General features: G+C 36.2%; 1 protein-coding gene across 4 annotated transcripts in view; it reads right to left on the bottom strand.

The window, feature by feature from the left end:
* Positions 1-15,159, bottom strand: part of LOC138694514 (rho guanine nucleotide exchange factor 39-like) — a 54,680-nt gene that overhangs the window by 3,731 nt on the left and 35,790 nt on the right. For 3 of the 4 annotated variants that reach the window (XM_069818304.1, XM_069818305.1, XM_069818307.1), the window contains exons 9-10: positions 10,364-10,495; positions 2,453-2,746 (exon numbers count right to left, since the gene is read on the bottom strand). In XM_069818304.1, the coding sequence (XP_069674405.1) occupies positions 2,483-2,746; positions 10,364-10,495 (396 nt within the window). In that variant the 3' untranslated portion in view covers positions 2,453-2,482. Of the gene's footprint in view, positions 1-1,208; positions 2,747-10,363; positions 10,496-15,159 lie in introns of those variants that run through there. The other variant, XM_069818306.1, reaches the window with a different exon arrangement.

Genomic DNA, 15,159 nt, shown 5'->3' with positions numbered 1-15,159 from the left:
GTGAAACATACAGCACAGTCCATATAGGCCAGTTTCTGTCTGATGCTTTTCCAATTCACTGCGGGCTAAAGCAAGGAGATGCACTTTACTCTAGAATGTCATTAGGAAAGTCCTGGAAAACAGAGAGGGTTTGGAATTGAATGGGTTACTTGCTTACTTCAGTTGCTTGTTTATGCGGATGACGTGAATATGTTAGGAGAAAATCCACAAACTATTAGGGAAAACACGGGAATTTTACTTGATGCAAATAAAGAGATAGATTTGAAAATAAATCCCGAAAAGACAAGTATATGATTATGTCTCGTGATCACAACATAATACGAAATGAAAATATAAAAACTGGAAATTTATCCTTTGAAAAGGTAAAAAAAATTCAAATATTTTTGAGGAACAGTAATAAATATAAATGACACTTGAGAGGAAATTACACGCAGAATAAATATGAGTTGAAAAGGTACATTATTATTCAGTTGAGAAGCTTTGTCATCTAGTCTTTCAAAAAAACTGAAAGCTAGAATTTATAAAACAGTTATATTACTGGTTGTTTCATATGGTTGTGAAACTTGGACTCTCACCTTGAGAGAGGAACAAAAGTTAAGGGTGTTCGAGAATAAAGTGCTTAGAAAAATATTTGGGGCGAAGAGAGATGAAGTTACAAGAGAATGGAGAAAGTTACACAATGCAGAATTGCATGCATTGTATTCTTCACCTAACATAATTAAGAACATTAAATCCAGATGTTTGAGGTGGGCAGGGCATGTAGCATGTATGGGCGAAACCAGAAATGCATATGGAGTATTAGTTAGAAGACCTGAGGGAAAAGATCTTTGAGGAGGCCGAGATGTAGATGAGAGAATAATATGGTTTTGAGGGAGGTCGGATATGATGGTAGGACTTGAGTAATCTTACCCAGGATAGGGACTGATGGTGGGCTTAAGTGAGGGCAGCAATGAACCTCCAGGTTCCCTAAAAGCCATAAGTAAGCAAGCTATATAGTAGCTCAGTCAGTAGAAGCACTTGTCTGCTGATTTGGAATGGTACTCAGACTTAGGTTCAATGCTCACTTGGGCTGATTACCTTGTTATATATATATATATATATATATATATATATATATATATATATATATATATAAACCTCTCTAACTTGTTCCCATCTTAAAACTTCAATGCTGATGTAAAATCTAAGCAATAATGGAATACAATAAATGAAATGAATTAAATTCGTTGTATTTCACACATTCACAATCACGAACAGACTTTTCTCTCAACAGTTTTACAACAACTTTTCTATTTTGTTATTCATCATGCACACGTGCATGCACTCTCTCTCTCTCTCTTCCCCCTTTTTCCCCCTCGTCCCCTCACTCTCTGAATAACTATAGCAATTGAATGAATCTTTAAGGCACTGAAGATAGGGAGGTTTAAATCTGTGGCTATGGAAATATACAATAGCCACCAGGCATTCCAATTGGCCATATCCATTTAGACAAAGTATGAGACTATTGCACACAGATGCACTATTGTTGCTGAAAACTTTTGTTACAGGCCATATCACAAGAAATATTGATGCAATTATGTTAAAAGAAACTGTAGTGGAATATAATAATTTCATATGCATTAATATATCTGAATTAAGTGATAATAAAATTTCAAATTCCAATATAAGATTTGTAATATAGTGAGTCAACTAAGTGTTTGTAGATGCCTATGCCAACCACTAAAACTGACAATACATAACTTATTATATACTGCCAATCAGGACTCGAAATGAACATTTTCACGAACCAGAGCACAGTTATTTTCGTGAGCATGGTGGTGTTAATGACGACAGTGACAAATTTATGACTAGTGAGATGACAGCAAGTATTACCATGCTATATGCATAATAATTAATAGTGAAATATTTGTATATACAATTAATATAAAAATTTCGGACATTATGTCTTCGGAAATTTAAATCCCTTTATCAAATCCACACAGACAGAAAGCACGATGGTAGTCATTTCATTTAATCGAAAAAATCTATTGAATAAAATGTAAATGTGCTGAATAATTTGATTCTATACATTTTTAAATATACTTAAGCTATGCAGTAAAAATAATGTCATATAGTTATTTTGTATAAAGATTAAAGGTCATATCTATCTAATTAATACCTAATTAAAATGAACTGCAATGGACTATAGCCACTTCTTACGAAATGAAATGGAAAGGCTCCTGAAATTCACGAACGGGAACATTGTTCTAGTTCATTTCAAGCCCTTCTGCAAGTTTATTGATATTACTATCACTGGTAGTAATTATAAAAAAGTATCCAGATACTGTTTAAACTAAGGATTTCTGCAGAAAATCATCTTACCATTTTGAATCTAATGTCAGCATACAAAGTGTATGTCATAATTTCATAATTATTGAATTTGATCCCTTGAAAGTATTGCATTAAAAGTTACCAATGAGCATCATCCTGCATGGGGTCATCTCTATGTCCGCAGTAGATGTCTTCGAATAGCTCGAGTGAAGCTTGAGGCCAGGGATCTGAGCACTTGTGTCCCTTGAGCACACCAACTTTGTGTTACAGACTGAGAATGGTCTACATCAGCACTGGAACTGACAACATCAGACGACTCTGGCAGACCAGCTGCACTTCGAGGCCTCTTTTTCATATTCTCACCTCCAGACTGAGTGCATTCTTTTCTCTTCATAGATGCTCTCAGAGGATAAAGGCTATCCTTCAAGGAGACGTCCTGCAAAATGTAACAAATGCAATTAGATTAACAGTAGAAACAGATCTATATCAAATTTTCTAGATACTCGATACTTTCATATTTTTTTATGAAACACATATAGCTCTTTTTATTTTGAGGAGTATTACTGTGGTTGATATGGCATTGTTAGCAGAAGAGGAGATGATACTAAGGGATATGCTAGTGGAACCAAATGACAGCTGTGAGCAGTATGGGATGAAGATAAATGCAAATAAGACAAAGATCACGGTCGTAGGAAGAAAAATAAAGAAGGTATACATGCGAATTCTTAACGAGGCAGAAGAGCAAGTGGACAGCTTCAAATATTTGGGGTTTACTATAAGCAGTATATGAGCTGCTGCCAGGAAGTCAAAAGGAGGCACAGCAATGGCAAAGGAAGCTTTTAATAGAAAAGGAGATCTTCTGCGGATCTCTGGAAAAAGAACTAAGGAACAGACTAGTGAAGTGCTTTGTGTGGATTGTGGCACTGTAAGGGGCAGAAACATGGGCATTACGACGAAGTGATGAGAAACGAATAGGCATTTGAAATGTGGATATGGAGAAGAATGGAATGTGTGATGTGGGCAGACAGAATAAGAAATGAAGCTGTGTTAAAAAGAATAGGTGAAGAAAGAATGTTGCTGAAAATGATCAGGAAGAGGAAAATTTTTTTTAATTTTCTTGGGTTATTTTACGACGCTGTATCCACATCTAGGTTATTTAGCGTCTCAATGATATGAAGGTGATAATGCCGGTGAAATGAGTCCGGGGTCCAACACCGAAAGTTACCCAGCATTTGCTCGTATTGGGTTGAGGGAAAACCCCGGAAAAAACCTCAACCAGGTAACTTGCCCCGACCGGGATTCGAACCCGGGCCACCTGGTTTCGCGGCCAGATGCGCTGACTGTTACTCCACAGGTGTGGACAGGAAGAGGAAAAGGAATTGAAACTGCTTATTGAAGGATGTACTGGAAAGGAATGGTGAACGGGAGAAGAGTACGGGACAGAAGAAGATATCAAATGCTAGACGACATTAAGATATATGGATCATATGCGAAGACAAAGAAGAAGGCAGAAAATAAGGAAGATTGGAGAAAGTTGGGTTTGCAGTGAAAGACCTGGCCTTGGGCAGAACACTATGAATGAATGAGTGCGGTATATCAAACAAATACTTTTGTATTTCCTTACTCATGCTATGAGACATTTTATACCTTTATAATTGAAGACCTGAAGTAAATAAATACTTTCGAGAAAAATGAGTCATAATATATGTTGAAAGTATTGGCACATATATATCCTGCCATCTATGAACACTATTTGATCCATCAACAAGTATAATAAACTTATCCTTAAACTGAATTAGCACTATATTAGGATTATTTATTATTCCAATAAGTTACTGATTAATTCCATCACGACATTATATTTTATGAAACAAATTAACAAGACTATAAAGAAACTAGTCTGGACGTTCTTTCTTATTTATGTCATAGGACTAGGTACATAAATTGCTATTCCAACAAAAACACCATTTTCACGAAAATGACACTTACAGCCTTAGTTACTCAAGACTTCAACTGTACTGATGAGACCCTACAGTAAATAAAATAGGGGAGACCGTTGTACCACAGTCTAGTATATACAGTCACGAAGATCGAGTTTTGAGGGTGCTAGGAACAATTGATTGTGCCGGTACTATTTCGTATTGTCTGTAATGAGGCGATAGTAGCGATCCTAGTGGTTAGCAGCTATCTATGGATGCATATTTACTACGTATTAACTTCGTGACTGTATATACTAGACCGTGGTTGTACCTTGAAACACTTTTCAGTTTATTTTTTTTAATTTTGGGAAATTAATTTTTTAAAATGAAAAAGTGATTGAAATAATTATTGAAGATTCCTTTACAACTGCCTGTATCTATTTTTCTGTTTTGCAGAACTATTAAGGATAGAAAAATAAAATGACGGGATATGTAATGTGTTCAAAGGTACAGCAGGGTCATGTACGTTGGAACACATGAAATATAGGTGGGAATATAGCTGTAAAACCTCATCATCATATTTCAAATGCATTTGCCACTATAAACATGTGCAGGCTTCTCTGATTGAGATTTTATTTCCTGGAGGAGCCATAACGGCTTCAACAGCTTTCTTCAAGCATCTGGATCAGCGTTTCTGAAACTATGGTCTGCGGACCACCTGTGGTTCTCGAGGTCTGCCCTTGTGGTCCTTCAAAAAAGACAGAAGAAAAAATAAAATTCAAACGAATTGCATATCACACTATAGCTGAAAATTTCAGAGTTTGTAAATGATACATGGCAATCACCTTTCACTTTTTCTTCCAGTACTGACATTTTATAAAATTTATTTACCCTACCAGTCTATCAACTTCCCACTCTACTCTCAGCAAAAAAAGAGGGATTTAAAGCACTATGAACGTGGTATTTCTCACTATCTTTTCTGGGCACATCTGGCGCCGTGCCCGTAACCCAGCTAGGGACTACCCGAATTTATAACAGGACTAAAGTACCGAATCTTTTCAAGCATTTATGACTTTCTTAATAGTTTCCACATTGAAATGGTCACGTACTGTACGTCGTACACTAATAATAGAACATGCAAAATTGCATCTTTACTTGTTGAAAATCGGGCATGTTTCATATTAATTTTTTTATTTCTCTTTTTTGCAGATGACGATTTAAGAAATGTTAATTAACTTAATTAGTTAATACTAATATAACATTAATTGAACTAAATTAATTTTAATTAATTATTTATACATTAAAATGTAAGTAGGCCTATATTGATATTAAAATATGCTACATAAATGATAAATTTGCTTTCGAAGGGAACAAGAGTAAGGTGGTCCGCGGAACTGTTCTGACTTAAAAAAGTGGTCCCCACTTCAGAAAAGTTTGAGAAACGCTGATCTGGATCAATTGGTTTTTTTTAGTAGGTTATTTTACGACGTTTTATCAACATCTTAGGTTATTTAGCATCTGAATGAGATGAAGGTGATAATGCTGGTGAAATGAGTCCGGGGTCCAGCACCGAAAGTTACCCAGCATCAACTGGGGGCCTCTTAACTCGACTTACTCTGCGGCATGAATTAAAAAAAAAAACACAAACAAACAACAACCAATAGTATTGTATATCTAGGAACATGTTCCATGGTACAAGATGTTTCGTGTTCAAAGATATAAGAGAGTGCATGTTTAAACAAATATGTCTGCCAAAACTAGAGGTTCGAATAAATCATGGTACTTAACATATGTCATACTCACCAGATGATAGGGAACACACCATTCTTGATTGATAGTCACAAATACAATTTGGTCTCATGTTAGAAAACATGACAATGAACGAAATATTTACTTTTGGTACTAAAAAATTGTTTTGTCCACAGAACTCACACTTTGCGATAAATCAAACCGAAACTATGACCAGAGCTACTTAGCAGCTTTCTCTACAATGTACTTCAGTTTGAGTCCTTAAGTAGCAGCAAAAAAAAAAGTTCAAAGGTATATTATGTTCAAGGTACAACAGTCTTCCCTACTATATACCCAAAAGTCTAATTCTGATTACAGTCACTGTGAAAGCCTAAAAACTCATAACAATTATAATATAATACTGTATTAATATTAATGAATAAAACTTCAACACCAGTAGGTTAAATTAAAATATATTGTGCTACATAGTTACCATTACCCTTCCACAAGGCACACAGTAGGTTAAATTAAAATATACTGTGCTACATAGTTATCATTACCCTTCCACAAGGCACACAATAGGTTAAATTAAAATATACTGTGCTACATAGTCACCATTACCTTTCCACAAGGCACACAATTAAATCCTAAATTAAAAACTTTTTCAATACAAGCATTCTCACTCACTCTTTCGGAGTCAAGTCTAATTCTTCTTCTGTCACATATGAGTCCTACTGTGTTAAATAGTCTCTCAGAAAAAAATATTGCCCGTTGTATGATATGTAAATACTTCATAGGTAATTTTCTCAGCTTTGGAAACTTAGTATTTGTTTTCCAGTAATCAAAAACACTTGAAAGAGGCGATGGAATGTTGTTTCATTTCATGTTACCGATATGTCTAGACCACTGAAGTCTGAAGGAAGACCAGAACAGAAGGAGAGGAAGGAGCATGTTTTACAAGATAACATATTGTGACGGCCACGTGAGGTTCGATCTCACGACCGACGGAGGAAGGGCTAAGTCGGCCGTGACGGGCAGGTTGCGCACGCATCTGCTACTTGCCGAGTGGGGTAGGAAGCAAACTGCTACGTGCGGAGTGAAGGGGGGGGACAGACCCTCCCGAATCGTCCAGAAGTCCGTCGAAGTGGAAATATCCAGATTATTCGAGAATGACATTCTGACCGCGAACTTTCTCGTAACTATGGTTTGGTTATATAAAAGAGAAGATGCACGTGAAAGTCAGCCAGCCCGTCAGTAAGCCAGTGTTGTTACAGGCAGATTTGGACAGTAAGCGAGTTAGTCTTGTGTAGCAGTGAAGCCAGCTTCGAGACCAGAGCGCGACTTGAGTTGTGTCCATAACTGTGGAGCCTGAAGCCCGGAGTTCGAGTGCAGTGGACCGCAGTTGGGGGGACCTGAGTTCGAAGTTCAGCGGATCGTCTCTGAAGGTCTGGGGTTCGAGATTCTGTGAACGCGAGTGACTGAGCTAGAAGAACTAGCCAAGACAAACGAGCTGTGAACTGAGAACTGACAGTTCTGTGTTGTAAATAGTGCTTTGTGAATATTAGTTAAGATTAACAGTTCATTGTTGTTCGTAATAGTCCAAGTAAATTGTCATTGTCGTTTGTGGAGTGCAATAACGAACGCTGTGTTGCTGTGCGGAGAGCAAAACCCATTGTTGACGGGAGTGAAATTAAATTGTAGAGAGTGAAGAGTTATTGTTGAGATAATAAAATTACATTGTTGTTCAGTATATAAAATTTACAATATTATAGAACTGGATATTTTTATATCTTCCCTTGGGAATACAATCGACGTGTATATTTTGCAGAGATTGTCATTTTAATTGCAAAAAGGAGAACAGGCACTTCATTCAATGTTGCCACAATGGTAAAGTTCAACTTCCAGCAAATCGGCAGCATACTACACTTTGAACAGGTCATGTGTAATTTACCTGATTACTGAGAGGATTCAATCCGATATCAGAATTGGAATTTGGTGTGGCTTAGTGGATAGAGTGTCAGCACGTAGAGCTGAAAACCCGGTTCGAATCCCGGTGCCAGAGAGAATTTTTCTCCCCTCCATCGATCCTTCATCATATGGTAACACAGAATTCCTGCACGGAAATATCATATGTACTTTGGTACATCACAATACAGTAAAACCTCGATAAGACTTATTACGCTATCCCGTGTAATACGCTTTTTTTTGTCCGGTCCCTGCACATTTCATATATAATGCCTTTATAAAATACCCTGATTGTTACACTCAAGTCCCGCATAATATGCTGATTTTGTGGCATATTTTCGATGTAATTTTCAGCAATGTACTGTAACAGCAATGAAACATCTTGGTCATTGAACTCACTGGTACCATTAAAAGTACTGGTATTCGACCTTTTACCTGCGCATTTAAACCTTCATACTTCATACCGTAGTATACCCCACCCTCTTGTTATGCTCTCTTATTCGACTCCTTACCTGTGCGGTTAAAGCCTACATACAGGTACAGTACCTAACCCTTTCTCTCGAACAGCATTCCTCACTCGGCCGTAATAAAATTCTGGAAATTTTTGCTGGGCAGTTTGTTGTCCTTTAGTGTACTGAAGTGTCTGTGAATGTGATTAGAATGAGTGTTAAACGAAAAGCGCTTTCTGTGTCGAAAAAATTGGAAATCTTACGAAAGTATGATGAGAACAGTACTCTTACTCAGAAACAACTCTCTGATTCATTAGGAATCCCATCATCGGCATTAAGAACGATAATAAAAAATCGCGACTAAATCACTACAGCTGCGACGTCGGGAGGATGTAAGCGCAGGAAACTGAAGTGTGATAAATATGAGGACTTGGAGAACATGCACGGCAAACAACTATAAATGGCTTTTTTTTTTTCGAAAGAATTAAGTACAGTACTTATTGTAAATGTCTTTGACGTACAGTACAGTAATTACATAATGGAGTAAAACTATATTACCTTTCATGAATCATGTGTTTCAATAAAGAAAAATGCTAACAGATACTGTATATGTCAAAATTAGTATACCCACTTAATACGCGTTTTACACCCAGTCCCTTGAACAGCGTCTTATCGGGGTTTTACTGTAATATGATATGCGTAAATAATCACTTAGTGATTTAAACAGCACTCATTCTGTCAGAGCCCGGCCACTTAGTCACTCATAATGAGTGCACCTCTGCACATTAGTATGATGGACATTGTGCCACTGTCACACATGTGACACAGTGCATGAGAGTTGGCCACTAAAGGGAAATTAAGAGGTGGAACTTAAACTGAAAGGATTCAATCCGGCATCGGAATTAGAATCTGGTGTGGCTTAGTGAATAGAGCGTCAGCAAGTAGAGCTGAAAACCCAGGTTTGAATTCCAGTGCCAGAGAGAATTTTTCTCAGCTTCATCAATCCTTCATCATATAACGCAGAATTCCTGCATCGAAATATATTACTTCGGTACATCGCAATAATATGGTTTTTCTTTGATTAAAAGTTATTCTCTCTTAAAGATTACTTTATGGTAGCTAGTTTAGTGAAGGTCAGTACACATTTGTTGCCTAAAAGCCTTCATTCATTGACAATCTTAAAAGTATTAGAATCTAGACGTAGGAAATACAATAAGTGCATTTTATTTAAGTTACTATGTAACATAATGACAATAGAACATCAGTTCCATAATTATATAATTCTTATTGAAAAAGAACATCCTGAATTCGCAGGCTGCTAATAGAGACAAGGTAAAAAGAATAATGGTTTCAATAAACAGAAAGAAAAGGATACCATAATAATTAAATTTGTAATGGAGATTGATATTAAATAATTACGTTTATTATGTGAAAGATTTTTTATAAATTATAGAGGTGATGTCTCAAAATTCTAATTGAACCCCATAGAGGCATAATCACTATTTGACGGATGTCCTTCATGGATAGATAGAGACATCTCCACGCAATTATCCATGCACTGTTGAAGTATGATACCGCGTGTGCCCATCATTAGCCCTATTACTTCTAATCTCCTGAAGGTGGTATTTGGATGTTTAATAGAGAATTTTAGACTCATTTTATGTTTTTTTTTTCACCTCTTCTGGCTGAACTTCATGATGTCCGAATTGGATTGATGGCTTCAAAATGAGTCATTGTGTGCTGTTCTCTCCAAAAGCTATTGTCTATTTGACGTAAATTACCGATTGTGACCACACTTGGACTTATTCATATAGGCTACCTTGAAGTTTTTTTTTTTTTGCAGCTCTTCTGCTATACGAGATCTTATCTGATAATACTGTGTGTTACTTAGCCTGCAGGATCACAGGACATGTGCAAGAATTTCCCAAACTGTAGTATAGTACAAAGTCATCGCCAATAGAATAATATAAGGCTGGTTCTTCTCACACTTACCTGTTTGGATGATGTCTTAATCCTTTTCACTGGGAAAAGGAGATCTTCTTGACTCATATCACATGCATATGGCCGACGGATTGGTCTTCTTGAACTGCTATCTTTTCGTAGAGTTTGTCGACAATCCTGGTACTGGGAAAGAATAAAATCGGTCATTGAAAAAAAAAAAAAAAAAAAAAAAAAAAAAACCCCGAGGACAAGTTACGTTGTTTATATTATTCTGTAAAACAGGCCTTAAAACTGAACATGCATGTTGCTATTGATTTCTATTGGCTGGATGTTAGGTCAACATTAAATTTTTTTTTTTTTTTCTCGCGAAAAGTTTTGATGGCTAGATTATTTCTAAGTGCCTGTATTATTGGTTTATAAAATAAGTTGATTTATGACATTATTCTTTTGACTTATCCCAATCAAGTTCCTTACACTAGTCATAACGATACGGTTAATTGAACTGTATGGATGACTGCCATTTTTTATCATCAGATTTAAAAGTCATACCTTCAAACAAAAATACCACAACACTTCTTCTGTGATTAGATGGATAAGTCATGTCTCACAGAAAAAGTATCATGTCATCTCTTCCTTATTATATTATTTTTAGGGTCACCATGCACACTATTTTATAATACCAGTTTTAGAATAAGGGAATTAATGAGGTTAAGAAAACAATGAATAAAATTGTGCCATGCTGAAATTTTAGGAGTCATTCTAATAGGCTTTCTAAATCTGCACCAAGATCACTATTATGACTCACAAGATTGGATCACCAAAGAAATCATGTTATATATTGTGTGTGTATGTGTGTGTGTGTGTATATATATATATATATATATATATATATATATATATATATAAAGAAGTGAAATTCTTATCAAAAGAAACAGCTACAACACAAAAGACTGATAATAATTCTCAAAATTGCTATTCCAATACCTCTGACAAGAGAAACACAGACCCTGGTCATGTCGAAACCCCACCTAAAATTTTGCACATGCTTAGATACCTAAGAAATATGAATAACCTCTAAAATAAATATTACAGTAGATATCTGCAAATTTCATTGCAAGAGTTCGTAATTACAAGTTGCAATTATGTATAAAAGCCGCAGTGAATGGGTTGAGTAGTCCTGCACCCCCAGCAGATATGGAATCCAGCACACAATGGAATAATGGAAGTGATGGTGACACTTAATAACGAAATTCAAAATAACAAGCAATCCTCTCACCATACTGTAGAAGGAAATTTCAAACCCAATGTTAGCTAGTGTTTCTGTTTATATTTGTAAACACTGTTTGTATCTATTATATTCATCTTATTGCCCTGTTATGTACTTGTGATTCCTTTCCTGTCTCCTGTTCAGTAGAAACCATACTGACTTCTTCAGATTACTTGCAATTATGTTCTAACAAAGACTAAAATTTGAAACATATTTTTTATTGTACAATGTTGTTGAATTCAATAAATATATTTTGAATTTGCATTAGGGTACGGTATTTTTGTGAGCAAAATATTTCTGCTACAAGTGAGATAAATGGCGAAGAAAAATTGGTGACAAAATGTGTACTAAACTTTTTGAAAATAATCCTTCAGGGGCAAGCACAGAAGTGGAAACTTCTCTTGGCATTCTAGACGAGATCTCTACTGATGAGGACTCTGATAGCAATATATCTTCAAAATCATTTCGTAGTGCAATCAGTCTACAGCATCCAGACAAAGAATCTGATATTTCGTCTATAGTACAGTAATAGCAGCTCATTTCTGCGAGTGTGTTGCTGTGTAAATCATCTACATTGAGCTACAAATCAAGTTCCGAGAAAAAATATAAATAAGATATTAGTTTAGAATATAAAGATGAAGTGTTCTGTTACGGTTGAACAAATATGGTAAGAAGAGATATTTCGTATTGAATTTCTTACAGACTGTCTTTAGCCAATTTCGTGAAGTGACTTCTGCTGTACGAAAAGTTATATTTGCACTTTGTAGAGGCTAGAAGAGCAAAATAATAAGTGTGCGACAGAGAATTAAGGTCCTGTGAAGTTCTTACCAGGCCAATCGTCTTTAGAACACGTGAGCTTGGATATTAAACTTTAATGACATTACTGTAGTTTATATTTTGCAATAGACTACCCTGTCAAAACAACTCTAGGAGCAGAAATTGTTTTATTGCCCTTTTCGGTTCCATTTGGAGCAGGAGAAACAGGTTTGCCGTATGAAATCGTTTCAGTTTACCAGGAGATTTCCGTGATGTTTGTATTCTGTGTAAGATGTGTATTTCTTTAAAGTGTGCTTTAATGATAATTAATAGTTTATGTTATACCCGATAAGTGCAAAATGTCTCGTAAGTGTGTTAACAAAACCGACAGTTTCTGCTATAATTGTGGTGAGTTCGTTCTAGTTAAACAAAAATGCAAATAAACTCCATTAACTCAAAAAGCATACGAATTATATTTTGAGTGCAAAGTAGGCGATATTTATGAACAAAAAATGGGCCCCTAATATTTGTTGCAAAACTTGTACTTCAAATTTATAACACTGGTTAAAGGGGGAAAAATCGAGCCATGAGGTTTTCTGTACTAATGATATGGAGGGCACCAACAAATCATAATACAGACTACTAATTTTGTTTAACTCCACTAGTACATGGTATGACATCTAAAAGCAAATATACAATCTGCTATCCAAACATTCCATCAGCCATCCGACCACAGTTCTGAATTGTTAAATGTTATGTTTTATTTAACGACGCTCGCAACTGCAAAGGTTACATCAGCGTCGCCGGATGTGCCAGAATTTTGTCCCGCAGGAGTTCTTTTACATGCAAGTAAATCTACTGATATGAGCCTGTCGCATTTAAGCACACTTAAATGCCATCGACCTGACCCGGGATCGAACCTGCAACCTTGGGCATAGAAGGCCAGCGCTATACCAACTCGCCAACCAGGTCGACAGTTCCGAATTGCCTGTGCCAAAACCGCCAACTAATTTTGTACATGATTCTTCTTAGTGGATTAGCAGACAAGGAAGTGGAAGAAAGCTATGATAAGATAGAAGAGATAGTTGAGAAGGAGAAGAAGGGAGCACGCGTAATCCTAATGGGCGACTGGAATGCAGTTGTAGGAAAAGGACAAGATGAAAGAACAGTTGGAAAATATGCATTGGGAAAAAGAAATGATAGAGGAGAATATTTAGTGAATTTCTGTAAAAGAAATGCAATGGTCATTGGAAATAAATTCATTATTCCAACAACATAAACGAAGATACACATGGACATGCCTAATGGACAAAAGTAGATTTCAGATAGACTATATACTGGTACAGGAAAGATTCTGAAATTTCTTAAAAAATGCAGACTCTACCAGGAGCGAATATTAACTCAGATCATGTCCTACTGATGGACAAAGTACATATTCGTCTGAAGAAGATAAGAGGAAAACAGGCGATGAAGAAATTGAAAATGGAAAAATTGAAGAACCAAGAGGAAAGAAGAAAATTTGAAGCAAATTTTCAAGAGACAGCCACTACATTAGAATCAGCACCTGAGAATAGTAATGAGCACTGGATTCATTTAAAAAGCTGTGTACAGACAACAGCAGAAGAAACAATAGGATACACAGAAGGTGTGAGAATTAAGAAACCTTGGGTCATAGGGAAAATGTTGAAGAAGATGCAGGAAAGGAAAAAATGGAAAAATATCAACATAAAAGAAGATAGAAGAAACTATAGGAAACTGAACAACGAACTAAGAGAACCTGATACAGCAAAGGAAGACTGTATGAAAAAGAAATGTAAAGAAATAAAGAATAAAGACAGCAATGACAGAACGAGTGGTAACTATTGAGTAAAGATGGAATGTGTGCTAGCATCATGTACTTGTGAAGAGCACCGAGGTGTAGTCCGTTTTTTCTGAGCAAATCAAAAAAGTCCGAGTGAAATCCACAGGGAAATGTTGGAGGTGTATGGTGCTGATTGTCTGGACCATAGCAAGATCTTCAGGTGGTGCAGGTTCTTCAAAGAGGGCCGAGTAAATCTTACAGATGAAGCACGTTCTAGCCGACCAGTGACTGCTGCAACACCACCCAATGTTAGAGGCATTAAGACAGCAGTCACCCACCCTACAGCCCAGACCTCACACCGTCGTGAGTTTCACCTCTTCGGACCAATGAAAAAATTCCTAGGAGGCCAACACTTTGGTTCAGATGAAGAAGTGAAATCAGTCATGCACAGGTGGTTATACACCCAGAAAACAGAGTTTTATGAATGAGATGTACTGAATCTGGTGTCACGATGGTGGAAATGTGTCAAGAGACTTTGTTCCTGTGTTGAAAAATTGGTAAAACCTGTAGCTTTTTTCTGCATTATTTCGTTTTGCTTACCTATTAAATATGTTGGCACAAAAAATTGTTGTGCATTACTTTTCGATCCTCACTCATAATTAATGCTACAATATGGTATTTTTTAAAATATTTTTGCTATAAATACAAAAAATTAATGCTATAATTTCAAACCTCTATTGATGTTCTGTATAGAACTTAAATTACCATTTAATGACATGAAAGAGCTTCGGGGACATCATCCTTGCAATACCTATGAGTATGACTCCTTTTTGCAACCTGAAAAACTGAAGGCTAGAGTGGCTGCTTTGTTGATAGCTAGTACTGGACTTGGTTGTCTATTACTGATACTGCTTGTTTATACTATTTACATATTTACAACACAGAAAATGTTCTATTAAAGCTCCAATTCAGATAAATTGAGATATTTGTTACATTGAGGTAAATATATAATTATGTATCTCA

The sequence above is a fragment of the Periplaneta americana genome, chromosome 2, assembly GCF_040183065.1.
Source record: "Periplaneta americana isolate PAMFEO1 chromosome 2, P.americana_PAMFEO1_priV1, whole genome shotgun sequence".
NCBI classification, from domain to species: domain Eukaryota; kingdom Metazoa; phylum Arthropoda; class Insecta; order Blattodea; family Blattidae; genus Periplaneta; species Periplaneta americana.
The sequence above is the reverse complement of the archived record's forward strand: the minus strand, read 5'-3'. Positions and strand labels throughout refer to the sequence as shown.